We start from the raw sequence: 21,932 nt of genomic DNA, 5'->3' as shown, positions 1-21,932 counted from the left end.
CGGAAACGTCATTTCAAAAGCACAAAACGCTGGGAGCGAGAAGAATACATCCAAAGAAACCTATAAGAAACAGATGGGACACAAGAGAAAAGAACACAAACTCATTACGTAACATTTTCTCCCAAGGATAACATCAATTATGCCCACACGAGAGACTCGTGAATAGGTTTTTTTTGCCGAGAGTCATTACACCATTACAACATTTCTTTCCCTGTTGGTCAACCCCTGGTGAATAAACTCTCCTGAGATATACTCTACTGCTGGTGCACACTTTGCAGTGCACTTGTGCAATACCGTTAGGTGCTTGGCCATTCAAACAGAAGGTGAGCTTGTCCGTTTGCACTAAACAGGTTTGTCACCTTGCAAAACCACTTAAACTTAAACTCATATACATCGCTTTAACGCAGAGATCTATTTTTAACGGCGCCTTTATTGAAGGGGAAATTATCGCTTACACACTGGATACCTTACCAGTATTGATGATCTCAACGACTCATTTTTACAAATGACAACAGGGTGACACATGGATCACACATCATTTCACCATATCTGCACACAAACACAGTATATACACACACGACTGTTGAGTCACCGCTCCAGTCACATAAGTGTTTCATACTGCCGGTGCTCTGCACAAATCCCTCGAAAACAGTCAAGGTATATAAATCATTATTGATTTTGCTCCAAATGAAGAGGGTATGGAAGAGCGCGTGTAATTTTTTCATTTGGTGAACCATAATAAAAAATGTTTTGAAGACAACATACGTTCAAGCAAGAGAACAGAGGAAATAAAAGTATGAGGGAACAATTCTATGTCAATATCTGAACTAATCCTTTGCTAATCGTGGAGTAAACCATGTTACATTCAAACCAACCACTGTTCACCCACTCATGCTACAGTTGAGCGGTGTCAGACCGTGTCCGACCCCTGGTCTGGAAGCGATTTGAAATGCATATGGGACAGGTAACGGTGTTGAGAACGGTTAGTGAAATGTGGAATTCAATAGTCGCTCACGTCACACACACTTGACAGTTTATTCTGGGCGTTGATGTGCAAGTGTAACCTTATCCGATATCATAGCGATCGGTGTATTGCCGAGAGATCCAGTTTCCAGTCTAATCAGGAAACACGCATGCTTCTCAGACAGAGGGGAAAAGCCACAGGAGGATCTACAGAGAAAACTCCAATTGAATTGTGGAATCAAATTTGAAAATGGGTCTTCTTTTTCCTCTCTCCGTGGACCCAGTCCTCTTAAAACAGAAACACGTTTGTTGTATGTAGATTACTGCAACAGATTATTGATCAATTAGACTGGAATTATAAATGCAAAAAAAAACACAGATAGAGCACCAAAGCACCACCCGGCAGTGCATTTTTCTCAATTTAGCTGTTGGGAGAGGAAGGGATAACTGTCCTTAGCACGTTACTCTGAAAGTCCAAGCTCCTTCTAAGAATTAATTTCCCAGGCTTAACCCCTTGGACTGCTTGCTATTGGTGAACGAGTATGAATGGCTTTCAGAACCAGTCTCCTGAAAATAATCAAACTACAATCTCAGCAACCAGCGGTGGCTGGGCATCGTCTAAACATTAAAGCATGCTTATCCATCAGGAGCCAGCACAGATACACAACTGCTTTCTTGTGTACGTGTGCGTGTGCGTGCGTGCGTGCGTGCGTGTGTGTGTGTGTGATGGGCGGGGGCTTTGTTGCCGGAATTAAAAGAAGTCTGGGGGAAAACACATAATCGTTTGAATAAAATGCGCTAGGTTTCGTCACCTTGATTTGGGGGTCATTGCAAAAAATGATTATTTAGAAGAAAAACACGGATCACATAGGGAAAAAAAGGTAGGAGCGTGTTTCTAAATGTTGTTAGCTCACACAAAGAGGGGGGCGGGGCTTAAAACTCCTACAACCTCTTGCTGATCGGGTGTCCTCGGGACAAAACCTCGCCGTGTGCGGGAGCCTTTCAAGACGGAACAGAAAGTCCTTACGTTAAGAACCTTAGAATACTCATTAAACAAGCTGTTGTGGCCACAATGTATGTATATGTCAACTCGAAATGATGACCACGGCGACTAGGGCCTTGTGGGCAAACATAAAGAAACGTTATTTTCCTCTGCATAGTCTCGTCATTTGTTTGTGTGCGTGTGTGTGTGAGAGAGAGAAAACTGCATGCTTGCGTTAACTACTTCTTCTCCGAAACCATACACACAACACACACGGTGAGAAGAATACGTAACGCTACTAAGGGCGATTCACCATTAAACTGCAAGCGCGCGTGGACTTTGACAAGCTACACAACAAAAGAAACGAGTTAATTTTCCTCCTGGGTCTTTTACTGTGAGCGGCAGATACAGTGAAAAATATTCGGTTTCTTTTGTCTCGAAATGACTGAACACCCCCTCCCTCCCTCCCCGCCTCCCCAAGCCTCCAAAAAAAAAGAAGAGTACGAAAAAATCCGCTAGCAAGCTTGCTACTTTGTGTCAGACAAATAAAACAGGTCTGCTGTATGTTGTTGTCGCTCGCGAATCAAATCCGCTACATTGTTGAAAACACACTTACCCGACGAGAAGATGAAAGGGTGACGACCAGTCGTTCGGGTAACCTGTCGGAGGAGCCCGCTTGTTCATCTTAAATGCATCCAGAGAGACTTTAAACTGTATTTTCCACCTCTGAGCCTGCCGGGATGATGGCCCCTCATTCAAAACTCAACCAAACATGTATCGCCTCGCACGCCACACAACACGAAGGGCGGCGAGAGACCCGCAAGCCCCGCCTCTTCTCTCCTCCCATTGGCTAATTTCCGGAGTTCGGCCGATAACCTGTTGACAGACGTGTGTCCGATTGGCTGGAGGTTTCCGTCCGTCAAACATGTCGTATACGAAGGTATGTCGGGGATGTTTATCAGCGGGTACCTTGATTGTCCCCTTCACGGTTGCATAATACTGCCGCTCGTCAATTAAATATAATTGATAGAAAAAACAGATGGGTATGCACTTCCTTTTTTCTTCTTCAAAACTGCCATGTGGTTTAACACCTCTGCACCGCAACGCTCACACACTTATATTACATTTTCACTTAAGGGAAAGCATAAAGCTTTTTTTTTTTTTTTAATGACGTAAACCATCCTAATGATAACAGACTACGTTATGTGATGCCCTTATATTCCGGATATGGTAGTAGATTTTCAGGCAACAGCATAGTCAATGCTCACTAAACTATACTAAGAAAATCAATATAGCCTTTTTTCTGTTCAATTTTGAATGTTTTTTTCATTTTATTAATCAAATTTGCCCCGTTTTAAATGATATTCCTTCGTTAGCCATGTTCCTTCAAAGCGTGCACATGTACAACATTCCGGCAGAGTATGTTATTGGTTTAGATCTAAACCAATAACATACTCTGCCGGAATGTTGTACACGTGCAGTAGTCTAGTCGTGTAGTGAAATGTTAAACCATTAGCAATTGACGGACTTATAGGTGATCGTTGCACATGTCACATATAGGGCCACATCATGCAAATATGCCGACAAAAACGCTCATGGAGCACCTGCATGCAAATCAAGTCAAATCATATCTCTGGGGAGAAAAACAATTTCCAGATGGAGTCCCGAGTTTAATTCTGTCTTGTGTCAGGTATAGCAGCCTGCGTTGAATCCTGCGAATATATGTTCCTCGAGATCATCACCCACACCGTGGTGATAAGGAGCCCAAAGAGGCGCATGCTCAGTGCGCGCGGATACCTGGGGACCTGTTGCTCAGCTGCGGCTGTGCTGCGGTAAGAGGATCGACGACTGTGTTCGACTTAAAGGATACCCGTCGTTTTCCTTCGTCGTTACCGACATAAATGATGCGCGACAGACCGAGATACCATACGCTATAACAGCACTATATAACCAAGCCGGATGAAAACACGACAACAAAAAACTGGACACCACAAATCACTGTAAAAGAAATCTCAGTCGGCTTGACGATCCAAAGCAGTCCACACATTGTGAGTATTGTTTTGCTTTGTCTTACATTCATTGCCTTTCAAAACAAAAGAAGGGTTCGGCAAACAGTTGCCAGATTGTGTGCAGACTCATATTGAAATTCAAGTTGATGTGGTATAATATAGAAACTATAAAATATTGGAGACTTTTTTTAGGCTATTTTCCATCATTAATAGTCAATGTTTTACATGGCGGATTAGATCATTTAGAAAAAAACGTGGGGAAATAGATGCAAAGCCCTAATAAACCCTAAATAAGTCAATCAAACCGCTACATTCATATTACATGATGTGTCTTCAGGGGCTGTGTGTGCCTATCAGCAGGTAACCACAGGATGACGCTCTGAGTGTGTAGACACTAACCCTCACTGGACCATCACCAAGGAGATGGAAACTCCAGAGGGTTACCTGAAGTGTTAGCTATAGAAAAAGATATATCACAGGTACACCCATGACACTGCAGTGGTTCAGTCAGTGAATGATGCAAATAAAATGTGTTCTTTGATATGATTTATATATATATATATATATATATATATATATATATATATATATATATATATATACATATATATATATATATATATATATATATATATATATATATATACATACATATACACTCACCTAAAGGATTGTTAGGAACACCATACTAATACTGTGTTTGACCCCCTTTCGCCTTCAGAACTGCCTTAATTCTATGTGGCATTGATTCAACAAGGTGCTGAAAGCATTTTTTAGAAATGTTGGCCCATATTGATAGGATAGCATCTTGCAGTTGCAGGAGATTTGTGGGATGCACATCCAGGGCACGAAGCTCCCGTTCCACCACATCCCAAAGATGCTCTATTGGGTTGAGATCTGGTGACTGTGGGGGCCATTTTAGTACATTGAACTCATTGTCATGTTCAAGAAACCAATTAGAAATGATTCAAGCTTTGTGACATGGTGCATTATCCTGCTGGAAGTAGCCATCAGAGGATGGGTACATGGTGGCCATAAAGGGATGGACAGGTAGGCAATGCCTACCTGAACAATGCTCAGGTAGGCCGTGGCATTTAAACGATGCCCAATTGGCACTAAGGGGCCTAAAGTGTGCCAAGAAAACATCCTCCACACCATTACAACACCACCAGCCTGCACAGTGGTAACAAGGCATGATGGATCCATGTTCTCATTTTGTTTACGCCAAATTCTGACTCTACCATCTGAATGTCTCAACAGAAATCGAGACTCATCAGACCAGGTAACATTTTTCCAGTCTTCAACTGTCCAATTTTGGGGAGCTCTTGCAAATTGTAGCCTGTTTTTCCTATTTTTAGTGGAGATGAGTGGTACCCACTGGGGTCTTCTGCTGTTGTAGCCCATCCGCCTCAAGGTTGTGCGTGTTGTGGCTTCACAAATGCTTTGCTGCATACCTCGCTTGTAACGAGTGGTTATTTCAGTCAAAGTTGCTATTCTATCAGCTTGAATCAGTCGGCCCATTCTCCTCTGACCTCTAGCATCAACAAGGCATTTTCGCCCACAGGACTGCCGCATACTGGATGTTTTTCCCTTTTCACACCATTCTTTGTAAACCCTAGAAATGGTTGTGCGTGAAAATCCCAGTAACTGAGCAGATTGTGAAATACTCAGACCAGCCCGTCTGGCACCAACAACTATGCCACGCTCAAAGTTGCTTAAATCACCTTTCTTTCCCATTCTGACATTCAGTTTGGAGTTCAGGAGATTGTCTTGACCAGGACCACACCCCTAAATGCATTGAAGCAACTGCCATGTGATTGGTTGATTAGATAATTGCATTAATGAGAACTTGAACAGGTGTTCCTAATAATCCTTTAGGTGAGTGTGTATGTATGTGTATATATATATATATATATATATATATATATATATATACATATACATATATATATATATATATATATATACATATATATATATATATATATATATATATATATATATATATAACTCTTTATGTGTTATTTCTTATATGTGTCTGACTTGTGCACTAACAGGTAATGGGCAAATTATGCAAATGCAACGGCAGACTGCTCTGCATGTGCCTGCTCCCCTGCATGATGACCGGCCACCTTCTGATTTACATCATGGTGTCCATATTCGTCACCATCTCCTACACGCCTCCAAAAATAACCACCCACTACATTGCCTCCGGGAGCTCCGCTAACTCCTCTTCCCTGGCCTCTCACCCACTTGGCCCTTTCTGGAACCTCCGTCTGGAGGACAGTGCACTGTGGAACCAGTTGCAGCATGTTTGGGACCGCCAGCACAACCCAATACTGCGTGGAAACACGACTGGGATCCGGACGGAGCCGAAAGTTAAGATTTTATCAGAAATCGAGGATGAATGCTCTTCTGCCTGCATGTCCCACAAGTGTTCAGTCCCTCGTGTGCATGATTTTAACAGCTTGCCAGAGCAAATAAGGGCATTTATAATGGCAATGCACTGCATGGAGTACCCCCTCCTTATCAATCAACCTGGCATGTGTCGGAGGAACAGCAGTAGCTTTGGTTTGGGTTCTCCCATGCTCCTCTTGGCCATCAAATCCCAGGTGGGGAACTTTGAAAACAGGCAGGCCATCCGTGAAACGTGGGGACACAGTGGCCTGGTGAAGGGGGAATCCAACAAGAAGGGCGGATTAGTGCGCACAGTGTTCCTCCTCGGAAGGCAGGACTCAAGTACAGGTCCTCACCCAGACCTCAGAAACCTCCTGGAGCTCGAGAACCAGAAATACGGGGATATCCTGCAGTGGGATTTCCGAGACACTTTCTTCAACTTGACCCTGAAGGACTTGCTGTTTTGGCATTGGCTCCAGCGGTACTGCCCCAAGGCCATCTTCGTGTTCAAAGGGGATGATGACGTCTTTGTTCGAACAGGTGCCCTTCTGGATTACCTGCACGAGCAGTGGGAAGAGCACAACATGTGGAAAGCCTATACGAACAAAACTGAGCTGGATTTGTTTGTGGGGGAAGTGATCTATAACGCAAGGCCCAACCGTGAGCCATCCACCAAATATTACATCCCAGAAGGTTTCTACAAAGGCGTGTACCCGCCATACGCCGGCGGAGGAGGGGTGGTGTATTCTGTGTCACTTGCAATGCGATTGAAAGACGTGTCCAAGAGGGTGCGCCTCTTCCCAATAGACGACGTGTATCTGGGCATGTGCCTGCACAGACTGGGGCTCTCCCCGAGCCATCACCCGGGCTTTTTAACATTTGATCTCCCAGAGACGGACAGGGGAAATCCCTGTGCTTACAGGTCCGTTCTGCTGGTACACAGGCGGAGTCCCCACGAGATGCTGACCCTGTGGAAGCAGCTCCAGGGTCTGCCAGGTCACTGCTGAGGCTCATTTGCCTGCCAAATAGGATTCCTCCAGTACAGGATGAATGATGCCGCCACACTCGTTTAGGAAACGCACACGCTGTGGGTGCATCTTCCTGTCAAGTGAGCAGAACCCTGTGCAGTACACATGCAATGTACGTTTCAAACTGAGGCGGAGACTGAGCTACCTCAAAGTGTACTTTTATTATGAGGGCATTACACAATAAGGGCGCTTTCAAAAAATCAATACAGGTATGTATTTGTACCCTTTCAACGTCAAAGTTTTATTTTACTACCCAATAAAGAACACATAATAAATGGTATGTTGTTTCATAATGTTTGAAGAGAATACTGTCACATGTCCCCCTGTTGACATTAATTTGTGTATATACTTTGTGTTTTCTCTTGTTTAACTCCTCTTTGTTTTAAGCAGATCATATTTCATTTTGTCTTGCCTCCTTTTCAGGAAATGTTTAAAATGTAACCAATCCTTTCTAATTATTTTCTAACTGCAGTACTGATTTGTTGCAATGTTTTGACAGGGGGTTACCATTTGGCCAAGGAGTATACAATGTATAAAATAATTGTGTTAGTAACAATAAATAAAAGTCATTTTTCACTTAAATCACTTATTTAACATGTTGCTGATTTTAAAAGGGGTACATTGTTTTCCACTTTTAGTTTCTAATGACTGAAATCCACAATTCCTTATCTCTTGCTTAACAGTTACACAGTTAAATATGCCTGACTGGTAATGTCATCCAATTGACTATTAATTGTAAGCTTTTGTCTTTGAATTTGAAAGGACGGAAGACAAATAATGATATTTGTTGCTCTCCTTAAGGATTTAAATACATTTAAAAAAAGTATGACATTCAAGAGAAAATAAATTTTTGTCTCTAAAAATATATATTTATTGAATAGCATCATTTATTTATGGTGTTATAATTAAATTACATTTTGGTTGCAATCCTCCTCCCATATCTTTAAGGTGTGGAGTCAAAATGAAGGTGAAGCGTCACGGAGCTTAAAAACCAGCATTGCAAACCCAGCACAGTGAACAGATTTTACTGAATGTTTACTATAAGCACACACAGTTGTGAGTGTAGCTTTACAAAAAAAGGCTATGTTTAATGTTCCGATTCATCCTTGATCCCTGTAGAGGTGGACTGCTTTACATGTTTGTTTAGTTGTTGGGCTATTTCTACAGGACACGGGGCTGTTCGACATTTGGATGCAAATTATGCAAAATCTTTTGTGACCATAAAAAAGGCAAACATTAATATGTTCCTTTATATTTTTTTTAAGTAAATATATTAAACATATTTTAAAGTTGCAATAAAACAAAGTAAACTACAAGAACCATCCTCATTTACCCTGCTGGAAGATGAAGAGGAGGAGATGGGAAATTAAACCCCAGATGATGAGTCAGGTCCAGGGAGAATGTGTTCTCCTATGGCAGAAAAACAGCAACAAAAACAGAGATAAGATACCGAGTGTGAGTGTGTTCTCAATGAAATATTCAGCAGCAATCCTCTCCTCCCTTCTCTTTATTGTGTTACAGCACATTATTGTGTGGTGTCTATCATTTGATTTTGGTACCAATAGGCAGACAGTGGCTAGAAGAAATACTGCTGCTACTACTACCAGTATGAGTATGTTTTGTACGGGGACAAACTGTACGAATAAAACCCAAACTAATATCTAGCAAAGTGAGACACAATTGGAGATATGGAAAGTATATGATTACTGCAAATTGGGTAAATCAAACAACACAAATTAGTGACATCTAGTGTTGAACGTCTGCAAATGCAGTAAGTTCCAGAAAACACATGAATGATCTAGTGACGTCCACAACTCAGAGTAACAGCACCCCCGAGTGGAGAGCTGTGGTAGTGACAGGAAAGTTCCTGAAGACTCTGGATCTCCTCCAGTTCGAGTATAAAAGCTGGGACAGTCCCACTGCTGAGACACAAAACAACACAGAAGAGAAGACATTTTAACAAGAGGACTCAGCACCAAAGACACACTGAAGATGCTGTGCTCTCATGGATTCCAGTCGTCCCTCAGTCCATTCATGGGCTTCTCCTGGCCTGTACGCAGTCTGTGGCCAGAGGTCAACCCTCTGCTCCAGCAGCAGGATCCACAGCAGAGAAACCATCAGGAGCTCTGCAGCAGTCTGGAGCTGATGGACAGACTTCACCACGGGATCCTGGAGGAGACAGAGCCTTTCCAAACCAGTGTGGCCCTGCAGCCGGCCTCCTACCAGCTGGAGGGAGAGGGAGAGCACTTTGGCCTGACCCTGGACACTCAAGGCTTTTCCCCAGAGGAGCTGTCTGTCAGGCAGGAGGGCCGCAAGCTGAGAGTCAGCGGGAAGACAGAGAAGAAGCAGGAGGACGGGGAAGGCTGCTACTCTTACAGACGCCAGGAGTTCAGACGGGAGTTCGATCTGCCTGAAGAGCTGAACCCCGGGGCCGTCACCTGCTACCTGGCTCCAGACGGGAAGCTCCGCATCCAGGCAGCCAAAGCTCCATGTGAGGAGGAGGCTGAGAGAGAGCTGACCATCAGGAGCAGCTCGGAGGAGGAGACGCAGCAGAGTGTGTGTTCACACACACAAGGCAGCAGCACACACACCTGAGAACATGGAGGCATGGCGTTGAAGCCAGTAACTGTGCAAACTGATTATTTTATTTTTGCATTTGGTTTTTGTATGATAAATAAATAAAATGAAATTTAAATGTACTTTTTTTTGTCATATATTTAATAATGTGTGTTGTGTTTTTGCACATTACGTACGGCTTATATTTGGGTTTGGAAAAATAATCATGATATATATACTTCATCTGTAGATATATTTAAGCATACTTATATTACTTTTGTATGCTTATTTAGATGAGAGAAAATCAAGGTCTCACCTATTTTCACAATCGGCATTAGAGATAACTTTATGATAATGAGTAACCAAGTCGATACTGTTTGTTAATATTGTTCAAGTCTCAGGAAATCTGATGGAAAACAATATAACAGAGCATGCAGGAAATCAATGTGTAGAGAAAATTCACAAAGGTGACTTTACTATTTCCATGTCCTGTGATTCATCAAACTATTGCAATTATTGTTTGTTAATTATTTTGAAGAGAATGATGTGACCACATTTGAACTAATATGAAAGATTGAAGATTGAATGTTCATCCCATTCTGCAGAATGTGAACTTAAATGGAGAAAGCAAAATGCTCACAATTCAAGGCATGATCCATGATCAAGCACATGAAGCAAAACAAGAAATAAGTACATATTTCTTGTTTTGCTCTATGTTCTTGAGAATAGACTTGCAATTTTCCAGTCAATAAAACGTATTGTTAATAGTTTATTTGAATGATCATACTAATTCATTGAGATTCAAATCCTCATCATTTAACTCCATCAGGTGGAGCCTTGTTTTACTGATTTTTTGGAAATGAGGAAGTGAGTTTAAAAAAACCTCAAATGCTTCTAGATCATCATCCACAGGTCCGATCTAATAAATGTAAACGGCTAAAGTACTGTAAACCCTTGTGAAAAGAGAAACGATGGACTACATTTAAAAAAAAAAGATCGTTATATTTTTATAATTCCGTAATTCCGTAAGCTCCTCAACATAACTGAGCGATAAGGTTTCACTATTTAACTATTTTTTTATAGATACAGATTTGGATGCTTTAGGTCTTTGTCTTTCTAAAGAGGTGCAGCATTACTGTGTGGCATGATGGGAAGGCACCGAAAATACAATTTAAAAAACTCGGGGAGCGATCGAGGAGTCATTTTTTTAACAGACTCTTGACTTTTGATCATATTTATGCAGAAATAATAATACAACTTAATTTTTGTTTTCTTTTTTAAAGGCAAGGAGTTACTGATTCTTAAGAGATCAAGGACAATAGGGGCTGGTATTCATAACAACGTCATATGAGCTAGAACATCTGATCAGGGGACCCTAGGGCTGAAAAAGGTAAAAACACTGAGTGTAATTTCTACCCATCAAGGTTTTTTTTCTTCTTTCTTTTCCAAACAAGACCAAAATGAAAACTAATAACTACAAAATAAAAAAGGGGTGATGTTCAATACATTTATTGTTCATACAAAGAAGAAGACATAATTATCATTCAGTACAGCACATAGCTTCAACAACATGCAGATGACTCCATGTTCTCAGGTGTGTGTGCTGCTGCCTTGTGTGTGTGAACACACACTCTGCTGCGTCTCCTCCTCCGAGCTGCTCCTGATGGTCAGCTCTCTCTCAGCCTCCTCCTCACATGGAGCTTTGGCTGCCTGGATGCGGAGCTTCCCGTCTGGAGCCAGGTAGCAGGTGACGGCCCCGGGGTTCAGCTCTTCAGGCAGATCGAACTCCCGTCTGAACTCCTGGCGTCTGTAAGAGTAGCAGCCTTCCCCGTCCTCCTGCTTCTTCTCTGTCTTCCCGCTGACTCTCAGCTTGCGGCCCTCCTGCCTGACAGACAGCTCCTCTGGGGAAAAGCCTTGAGTGTCCAGGGTCAGGCCAAAGTGCTCTCCCTCTCCCTCCAGCTGGTAGGAGGCCGGCTGCAGGGCCACACTGGTTTGGAAAGGCTCTGTCTCCTCCAGGATCCCGTGGTGAAGTCTGTCCATCAGCTCCAGACTGCTGCAGAGCTCCTGATGGTTTCTCTGCTGTGGATCCTGCTGCTGGAGCAGAGGGTTGACCTCTGGCCACAGACTGTGTACAGGCCAGGAGAAGCCCATGAATGGACTGAGGGACGACTGGAATCCATGAGAGCACAGCATCTTCAGTGTGTCTTTGGTGCTGAGTCCTCTTGTTAAAATGTCTTCTCTTCTGTGTTGTTTTGTGTCTCAGCAGTGGGACTGTCCCAGCTTTTATACTCGAACTGGAGGAGATCCAGAGTCTTCAGGAACTTTCCTGTCACTACCACAGCTCTCCACTCGGGGGTGCTGTTGCTCTGAGTTGTGGATGTCACTAGATCGTTCCAGATCGATCAGGAATGTTGCTGTTAGAAATAATCTTGTGCATTGGGTTATTAGTACAAATGAAGATTTAACTTGCAATACGGCATCAAGTTAAGAAAATATGATTTGTGAAATGGACACTTGAGATAGCATTATGCTATTTGTTTCAGAGTGTCTTTAGATGATTTAATAATGATATAGATTTCTAATAATGCCGTTCTCTAATCTTCATAAATCAGCAGTCCATTGTGTCATTTTAAATTTGAGTGTGTGTGCGTGTCTCTGTATGTCTTTTTTTGCATCAGGTTACGTTTCAAATAGATAACAAATAACATGTTTAAAATGTCAAAGATGGAAGATAATTAAAGGTTGTGTGCATTAGAGTTGAAGAAACAAGGATTTGAGAGATTCAGGGGAAGAAAAAAGTAAACGAATAATCCGATTAATTTAGATCATCATCATCCATCTACTAATTTGAATGGGAATGTGGTAACTCCACATTGCCCTGCCAGCTCTTTCTGAGAAACTACCAGAATCCACGAGAGACAGCCTCTTCAGCGGATGTTTGGTCTTTTGAGCCTCTCACATGAAACACCATGTTTGTTTTATGTCTCAGCATGAGACTGTCCAACCCTATTTTTATGTTTTGCACATCATTTCCTCTGATCCTCCTCTTTCGTATTCATGCATCCACTAGATGGCGGCCTTTCCTTACGCACACATTTACCAGCAGCACCATCCTCCAAAGCCCATCACTATCCTCCACTAGTTGTCAGCCTAGTTGAACAAAAGATCACTTTCATTTACGAATGCATTGAAAAAGCTTCCCATGTACATCGACTATACACAGATTTTAATTAACGTGGTAACAATTTGCACTTTCTAATTATTATTTACCACACATGTTGGTTTTAGTTTAGATCAAGCACACACATATTTTATTTAAATATATATGACATGATTATATCCGGATTTCTGGAAGTTAAACAGAAGTAAAAATAGCACTTGTTTTATCGTTAAAGAAATATGTAAATGAAAAAAGTAAGCAAAACACAGATGACTTATTTTGAATTAGTTATTCGCTGACCTTATATGGCGTAATTGTGATATTGTGATGTAACGGAATGTATCATTAGTTTCACTTGCTAATAGTAGTGTACACCTTTCACCTGCCAGCGTTGTATTTATCCGGTGTACAGAGGAGGCTGATATAGAGGACTGCTCAATAAAGTAGGGCAACTACAACACAGAAGGCAGGATTTCCACCCACAATCTCCTTTTCAACACATTTTTTATCTCCCCAAAAAAATATAAAAAAAGGATCAAACCAGGACTGGCAAACACAGCGCTTTGCTGCTCGGGGATATCGTGTCAAGGCTGGTGTCAGTATTTTTGACACAAAAAGAGAATATATGAGTTTTTTTTAGGTTCGAAGGGGGGGGGTACTTCTTTTTTTTTTGCGAGGCGTTCACCTTTGGATGAACTCCCGAAAGTGAAGGCAGGCTAGAATTGAGTAGGAGGAGGAGAACGAAAGATAACGGAAATAGAGGAAGGATGAGGAGGAGGTGGATTAGGAGGAGAAAGCAAGGCTCCATGTAAATCATCCGCATTGTTCTCCTGATGCAGCTTGTATGCACAAACACACACATGAAGACAGGCGGGACAGCATCAAACTCTCTCTCTCACACACACACACACACACACACGCACACACACACACTTGCACTTCCTTGTCCCTGTCTTAGTTTGTCCCTCCCGAAGATGGTTTTTAATGCGCCATAATCCCCCTCTCTCCCCCCGAACACATAAAAGAGATATCCTTCTATCTGTGTAAGTGGTTCTGACGGCCACCAGCTCATCACAAACACACACATAGACTCACACACACACACACACACACAGAGCCGCCAGCTCATCAGCATGCAGTTATTCCTTTGGCGCTGGATTGCAGGCTGTTAATTGGCTGCCAAGCAGAATGTGTGTGTGTGTGTGTGTGTGTGTGTGCGTGTGTGTGTGTGTTTGTGTCTGTACTGCAGAGCTGGGGTTGCTTAGAAATTCCCGTCACGTCTCCGAGCCTCGATTAAGACGTTGCTCCAGTTTTCGAACAGACAGACATGTGGGGAGGAGGGGAAGAGCGGCCGAGAGGGAGGGGGGGATGAGAGAACACCAGAGGAGTGGGATGGGAGGTGATGAGGCGGGACTCGGCAACGAAAGGGGGGGAGAGAGAGAGGTAGTGAAATGCTGCAGTGGTCCTGTGTGTGTAGGACCCGGAACTGATAACTCTCCCGTACTGCCTTCCTTATCTCCATTATTGAGTTGCAGCGGAGAGAGTTCCAGAGGTAAAGCGCCTGTTCCTCTTCTGCAGTGTGAGGAGACCGGCTCTGGTGCACCTCCAGAGTCGGAAGAATGTCTGCTCCAGTGGTAAAAAGTCAACATTACAAGTGATGATGATGATGATGATGATGATGATGATGATGATGATGATGATGATGGCAACACGCTGAATGCGCTTAAAACGCCTGGCGATAAAGTGTCGCTTTAGTTTTTGATCTCTCCATTTTCAGAATTCGTCACATAGCTCTGATTTCCAACCCCGACGAGCTTCCTCCGTGCAGTAATGGCGACCTGAGGGCAACACACACTGCCGGCATGTGACTAGACTTTCATCCCGAGTAAAATGACAAAAGTAGTCAGTCGTTTGAGCAAATCCTCCTCACCCCAAAAAACGACATGTTCAAGTGAAGAGGCCATTTAGAGGACGTTGAAATTATGACTCGTGTCTGTCGGGAGCAAAAGAAGAAGTAGTGTTGTGTTGTTTTGGAGCCACGGAGTCTACAAAGGGAGGAAGTCGGGGTGAAGGACACGTGAGACCGCCGTCTGTCTCCGGTTTCTCTCCAACAGTGACTGTTGGTTTCTATCAACGTGTCCTCATCTAACGGTTCGTATGAAACGAAGAAATTACTCCTCATTTTCCTACGGAAGTCCAACAGCACGTGGCAATTTCCACACGTTACATGCATACAGTCTAGATTTAGGAAACGATGGAGCTTTGGGGTAAAATAACTGAAGTACGGCGGTGACAAATAAATCAACATTGACTTCTTGTTTCATTCCGTGCACCAGCAGCGGCATCCAGGCTGAAAGAAAGTGTTTTTGTGTGTGACTCATGCAACCCGCCCATCTGTTTAGGGTATTGTAGTCTTTATACTTCCTGGTTTATGATTATTACACACAAATGTTGTGGTATATCGACGGAAGCATATTCATTTCTTTCTAGTTCATTAATTATGTCTGAGAAAAGCCTGTTTCTTTGAACCATGACTGCAGTCTTTCCCTCAGCAACATGGTTATTATTGTAACCGTAGAGATGAAGGTCCTTGAAGGAACCTTAATGAAGTAGCCATCTTAACCCAAACCCAGATGTTTTAGACCCGCAAACAAGTTGTTATTGTGCTTGAGCCAAATCAAACCACAACTGCAGCTTTGTCGCATCATTAATACTTTTGAACAACTTTTTTGGAACGCACTGACATTGAAAAGATACTTTTAGAATCAGCGGCTCCTCAAACTTCACAAACCCTAAAACTCTGTGAGTGACAGAGAGAAACAGTTAGTGGGAATAAAGTATGGACAACATGAAGAAAACTGCGAGAAGCTCAGTATGATAACACATTAGAAAAATAAGAAAGAAAGTGGGAAAAACAACTGCACAAAAACAAACACACACACACACACGCACACACAGCGCATCAGGCAGCTGGCAGGGTGATAATTTGAAGGTTATAGATTCTGAACTTTTGGTTTATGCCCTAATGAAGCCATGAGAGACGACTCGACGTTTCTGTGTCACACATATGCACGAAGTCACACGATACACAAACTCGCTTTCAAATGCATGCTCAAATACTGTACACACACACACACACACACACACACACGCACACACACACACACACACAGACACTGAGATTTCACTGCAGATTGCCAGTTATGTAATCACGCCAGAGAGAGAGTGAGACAGAGGACAGACCGCCCTGCCTAATCAGACACCAGCAGCAACACATGTCTCACAGCTGTCAGTCAGACACCGACTCCATGTTGCTCTTTCCCAGCTGCAGCATCCAAATGGCTTGTTTTGGCTTGGCGATGGTAACAAAAAGAAAAGAAAAAAATCATCTGTATAAATATTTTGATATCAACCAGAGCGGTTTTATCGTTTTATGCTCCGTCAGATGGCGTCAGAAACGATGCTTTGCTGGCGCTGGAGCTGACCCTCGGTGTCAATGAACCAATGACATTTAACATGACCATTAGTATGGAATTAAATGAGACAAATCAAATGATACCATCTACCCTAATTGGCCTCATTTGTTACCTTTTTTTCTTATACTTCCTTAAAAGGTCAGACAACAGGGTTAATTTAAGGACCTGTTATCTTTGCTCGTTTGTGAAAGCATTTGTGTTTTTCACTGCTTTGGTGACCTTGACTCTCTTTTATTTAACATGACAGTGAAAGTAAACGTGACCCCCCTACTATTGAGGACTCGCAAGGTAAGAGGGTGTGTGTGTGTGTGTGTGTGTGTGTGTGTGTGTGTGTGTGTTTGCGATGGGCCGTGGTCTAAGTGATCTCAAGGTGCTATCCTGTTTGTTTGATGGGGGATAATTAAATAGGTAATAGAAACCAGCCGGCTCTCATCACTATCGATTCACTTGCAACACACACACACACACACACACGCACACACACGCACACACACGCACACGCACACACACACACACACAGACTCAATACCCTAAAGCCCTTGGTCTCTAAGAGGAGATGTCTGATACTCCCACGTCAGCTATCAACAAGCTTTCATGTTTTAATGGGTCTGTTTAACCTAATCCACATTAGCCCCCATCTCTCAAACCCCCGCCACCACAAATTCTACAGTGAAGCGGTACAGATCCATACAGGCCGAGTCCATCACTGAAAAGTGTTTGTTTGATGAAAAATCAAACCAATAATCCTACAAAATACCCGTCCGCCACCACAATCATTCTCTGGTCTTTAGATCCGTGAGTCCAAAGCAAAGCCAAACCACTGGGGAGATCAGAACTGTAAGGGAGGAACTGCAAATGAAACCATGAAAACAACTCCATATACAGCTGCCTACAACACAAGAAAGCTGAATTTTGCAATTTCAAAAACTTTTCTCGGTGGCTCTGAGGTAATGACTGGATATTTTGATCTCTTCCTTTAATCAGAACGAAGAGCCATTTGAGAAGAGACAAATGTATTCATATTTCAGCTTGATCTCACGGAAATACATTAAATTACCACAACCTCCGATCAGCACATTACGTAAAGTGTTGAAGTTATGTCCCGGCATCACGGAAACAATGCCAATTTAAAGTAAATTAGTTGTTGTGGACACACACATTCCAAGGTTCAATGGCAGTATGTTTGGATCAGACTCTTGGTGTGGAGGAGGTCGGGGTAAATGGTTGCACGCTATAAATAAAGTACAAACACATGACTTTCACCCAGGAGACTGGCATTTGCATCCCATGTGAAACTAAAAGTCAGTATTGATTTATTTCAAATTGTGTGGGCTGCCTAAACTGGTTGCCTGTTTAACCCAATTATGTGTTATTTAAAAGTTCCTTAACCAACGTTCTTTTAACCCAAACCATGATCTTTTCTTTCCTAAACCTCACCACAAACAACGTTAGCTTTGTACCCTAAACCAAACATGACATTGTTTTCACTTAAGTTAAGTGCTTGTCACATTGCATTATCACTAATGTGTAGTCACGTCTATAATGGGATGTGATTCATTGCATTGTGGGATTTTTAGCAAAAAGTCTTGTTTCATTGTGGAATTTTTGAGGGGACAATATACAGTAGTGAATAAATTGACACACTCTACGCTGTGGTTAATAGAGAGTGATGTCAAACACAGGCATGGCTTTTCCTGCTGGTTACTTGAGAGTTCGGACACACCCCAATGGAAAATGCAATATTAGGGCGGAAAATACCTCCTACAAAAATTGTGTTGAAAAAATAAACGATGCACTTGTTTTTTAGCTAACAAGACTCCTTGAACACACTTACGAACACATTTATTTACATTTATATCCACGATACATTTCGCATATGACAGATCAGTTACAGAGCCAAAAATAAAGCGCCTGCTGTGTTTGTCTTTTCATAGCGCATCATTTAATTTCACACGAGCGTCATGAACCGCAAGACATTTCTCTGCTCCATGAGCGCCTTTGTTCTCGACACATGTGCCTTTGTTCTCCGTAATGTCTTTTGTTGATCCATGTATCTGTACGACAATGATTATCCGTGATGGATGATAGTGACCCAATAATTGTGACAAGGACACAACATTAACATTGAAGCAGGGACAATGGCTCTGCAGCTGTGTGGCCACTGCATTATTCAGACAGGATGGATGGAAGGAGAAAAGGGGGAACGGGAGAAAATGGGGAGTGGGAACAAGAGGGGAAAGGAAGGAAGGACGAGATGAGGGCGGGAAAGTGGGGATGGGAGTGGGGCTACGTATGGAGCGATTTATGGATGGGAATAGAGCGGTGGAGGGAGGGAAGGGCAGATGGATGTACAGTACAGATGGATGGTTGTAATGGAGGGAGAATAGGTGGAGGGGGCTTGGATACACTAACAAAGAGAAAGGTGAGGTGTCTGAATGGGTGATGTAGTATTTGGGTGGTATCTGTATGATATGGGAGCCCTTACCGAAAGCATTAAGTAGAGCAAAAGGTGTCATATGCCTAAAACTATATGAATTATACAGTGGATTGCATGACATGAAGCTTAATATGTTCTGTATTTTACTTTTTTTTTCTCTTTCTACTGTGCAAAAAAAAAATCCTGCCAGTTATTAATTGGATACAACACATGTGCACCATGGCATTATTTTCTGTTCAAAGTGTACAGTGCAAATATTTATACATTTCATGCAATATTGATATGACTTTTTCAAAACATACTTGCCCTTGTGTCATTGTTGAAGTCTCTTTGTAATAAGATGTAGCTACTGTAGCTCATTATGACACTACATTTATTCACCAGCACATCTGCCGAAAATGTCTTAAGAGAGCATTAAGACCACACACACATACACAGACACACACACCACCCAGCCCCCACCCTCGCTGCCATAGGATCTATTAGTGGAGACACTATGGGGACACATAGATAAAGTCTCTCATTGCCAGAGCACTAATCTGTAATCACCACTGTCTTTTAACAAGGAATAAGACAAACTGGGCCCTGAGGACCGGTATTTGATGCTAAAGCCGTATCTGTTCACTACATCTCTGCGGTGTCAAGAAAACTGTTATCTCCATGTGAAATATCCTGTTTACACTGCTGTCTAGACTTTAATTGCATGTGTTTATCCCCGTTTAATAGCCCAACACAGACCTTGTTTGTTCTATATCTAAAAGAATCTGTTTTTTTTTCTTCAGTTTTTTAAAGATGTACTTATTTGTGCCATTATAAACACACTTTTGTTGATCCAGGATGAGGTCAGAAGGCTTGGTCCTATCATGGTCTATTTTAAGTTTTGCTCGATGTTAAAATTTGTTCCGTCTTGCCTTTGGTGTCAGCGAGTTGATAAAATATGCATGGTTTGGACTTTTCACCTTTCCGATTTTTATTCCTTGTATAAATCAAAGGAAAATGGAGCCTTTTATGGTTGGAGCTCATCCATGTTTGATGTGCAGCCAGGAGGGAGACCTAGATAATAGAAGCTATCAGAGACATACAGCACTCTCTGTGTGTGTGTGTGTGTGTGTGTGTGTGTGTGTGTGTGTGTGTGTGTGTGTGTGTGTGTGTGTGTGTGTGTGTGTGTGTGTGTCCTCTTTCGGATTCCGTTTCATTCCCAGGCATTTAATGGACTTAAATGTATTACGGCATACATTTTCAGAAGGTCTGACACTGAGCTAAATGGGTTCACACACACATATACATGCTTGTATTTAATAACCGTATTTAAAATTTGAGTCCAGTAAAACGCAACAACATGAGACGGAATAAGCCACTGCGCCAAATGAGGTCAAGCAGTCAAGACTTCCTTTTCCCTCTCTCTAATCCACACGGATGTTAAAGGCAGAAAGACATTTCAAATGTCTGCTCTGAAGTGTTTCTCGTCTCAACCTTCTCCATCAATCATTCAGTCTTTATCCAGTCAGACAAATTCATCCATTCAGAGGAATTCAAACATTCATTGATTTTTATTCTCTGCCAGGGTGCGTAGAAAATAAGAAGAGAATACCTCTCGGGGACAATATCTGAGGGAATAGCACAAAGTGATCAAAGCGCCGTGAAGTGATTCATCGTCTTCTGTGGAAGGACAGGGTTGTCATCACCGATACTTCTCTCATATCTCCATCTGTGCATTTTTCTATCCGCTGTGGGGCAGAATCAATAGTCATTTTAAAGACATGACTTAATAATGACTCATTACACACTGTAGTGAGCGCTACTTTTGAAGCAAAGGTCAGACCGGGCCGCTATTTCTCAGTTATGATATATCAATGCAAATGTTCATGCTAGATGAATACACATTGCCAAACAAGGTATTTTATTTCAATGAACATAGCAGCTACACCTTCATTTTTGAAACTTCAGATTTTCTTATTTTCTTCATTGCAATGTCTTCGTGAAAGTTTTCTTTTATCTTTAAGGCCATAAGATTGAGCACTAAAATAAAGTTTTGAAAAAGTTACAGCCAAGCATAAAGAGGAACGCCATTGCTTTTTGAAGTCTATTTTTAGATCATACTCCATAAAAAAATAATAATAGCTGTATTAAGCCTTTTGTGACTCCAGAAAGAGTTGCAAGAAGTCTGATAAAGTGATGCCACTTGAGTCAGCATTTTTGCGGATGAACAATACAAGTTAGGTATCACTGGGCACAGAGGTGCCAGGATTTGACAAGGAAGAAGAATGTGTAGAATATAAAAGATGATACATAGTTCTGCAGCATACTTCTTGTGAGTGGCGATGTGAGTGGCGATGTTATAAGAGAGCAATGTGCTGATGTCCAGCCAAATAAAACATTTTCCACTTTATTTTGGATCACATTACAGCAGCAGTTCACACATGCATCTTCAGTTAGATACTTTTACAGAAAAAGCCATCTATCCAGTTAATAATACCATCCCAAAAGAACGGAAGGGAACGGTGCTTCATTTGTTCTGCTCAAAGCATTGACAAATTGCAATTAAATAACCCCACCAGAGACAGTGTGCAAGTCTCTCACGGTGATCAACAGACGTTGCTGTCAACAGATTTTAATAGGACTAGCTCCTCGGTAGACAGTAATTGCGCACAGACTTTCTTCCTTTGCTACAAGAGTATCACACTACTCTGTGCAGTGGCAATTAATGAGTATTGGCCAGTGAACGTACGTCACAATTTAAATTCATGACATGGAATTCCAAGGAGACGGCGTTGGACTGAGGGTCACTTCATTACACATAATATGATGCATTACAATAAATGGTGCTGAGCAGGGTACTAGCAAATATGCAACACACATGAAGGGAGACTGACTTAGAAAGAGCAGTCACACGCTCAAATGCGCACGCACACGCGCACACACAC

General features: G+C 42.2%; 3 protein-coding genes across 3 annotated transcripts; 2 read left to right on the top strand and 1 right to left on the bottom strand.

Annotated features, from left to right (window-relative positions):
• Positions 1–6,014: 6,014 nt before the first annotated feature.
• On the top strand, positions 6,015–7,628 carry LOC306751764 (N-acetyllactosaminide beta-1,3-N-acetylglucosaminyltransferase 2; the record flags this gene model as incomplete). The annotated part of the gene is made up of 1 exon (XM_079235398.1): positions 6,015–7,628. One exon carries the CDS (start codon positions 6,015–6,017, stop codon positions 7,356–7,358), a length of 1,344 nt encoding a protein of 447 aa, XP_079091524.1. The 3' UTR covers positions 7,359–7,628.
• A 1,743-nt stretch (positions 7,629–9,371) lies between these two features.
• Positions 9,372–9,974, top strand: LOC306751593 (heat shock protein 30-like; the record flags this gene model as incomplete). The annotated part of the gene is made up of 1 exon (XM_079235190.1): positions 9,372–9,974. One exon carries the CDS (start codon positions 9,372–9,374, stop codon positions 9,972–9,974), a length of 603 nt encoding a protein of 200 aa, XP_079091316.1.
• Positions 9,975–11,428: 1,454 nt separating this feature from the next.
• Positions 11,429–12,128, bottom strand: LOC306751538 (heat shock protein 30-like; the record flags this gene model as incomplete). The annotated part of the gene is made up of 1 exon (XM_079235124.1): positions 11,429–12,128. One exon carries the CDS (start codon positions 12,126–12,128, stop codon positions 11,526–11,528), a length of 603 nt encoding a protein of 200 aa, XP_079091250.1. The 3' UTR covers positions 11,429–11,525.
• Between the last annotated feature and the right edge of the window lie 9,804 nt (positions 12,129–21,932).

Source organism: Taurulus bubalis, assembly GCF_910589615.1.
Source record: "Taurulus bubalis genome assembly, chromosome: 19".
NCBI lineage: Eukaryota > Metazoa > Chordata > Actinopteri > Perciformes > Cottidae > Taurulus > Taurulus bubalis.
The sequence above is the reverse complement of the archived record's forward strand: the minus strand, read 5'-3'. Positions and strand labels throughout refer to the sequence as shown.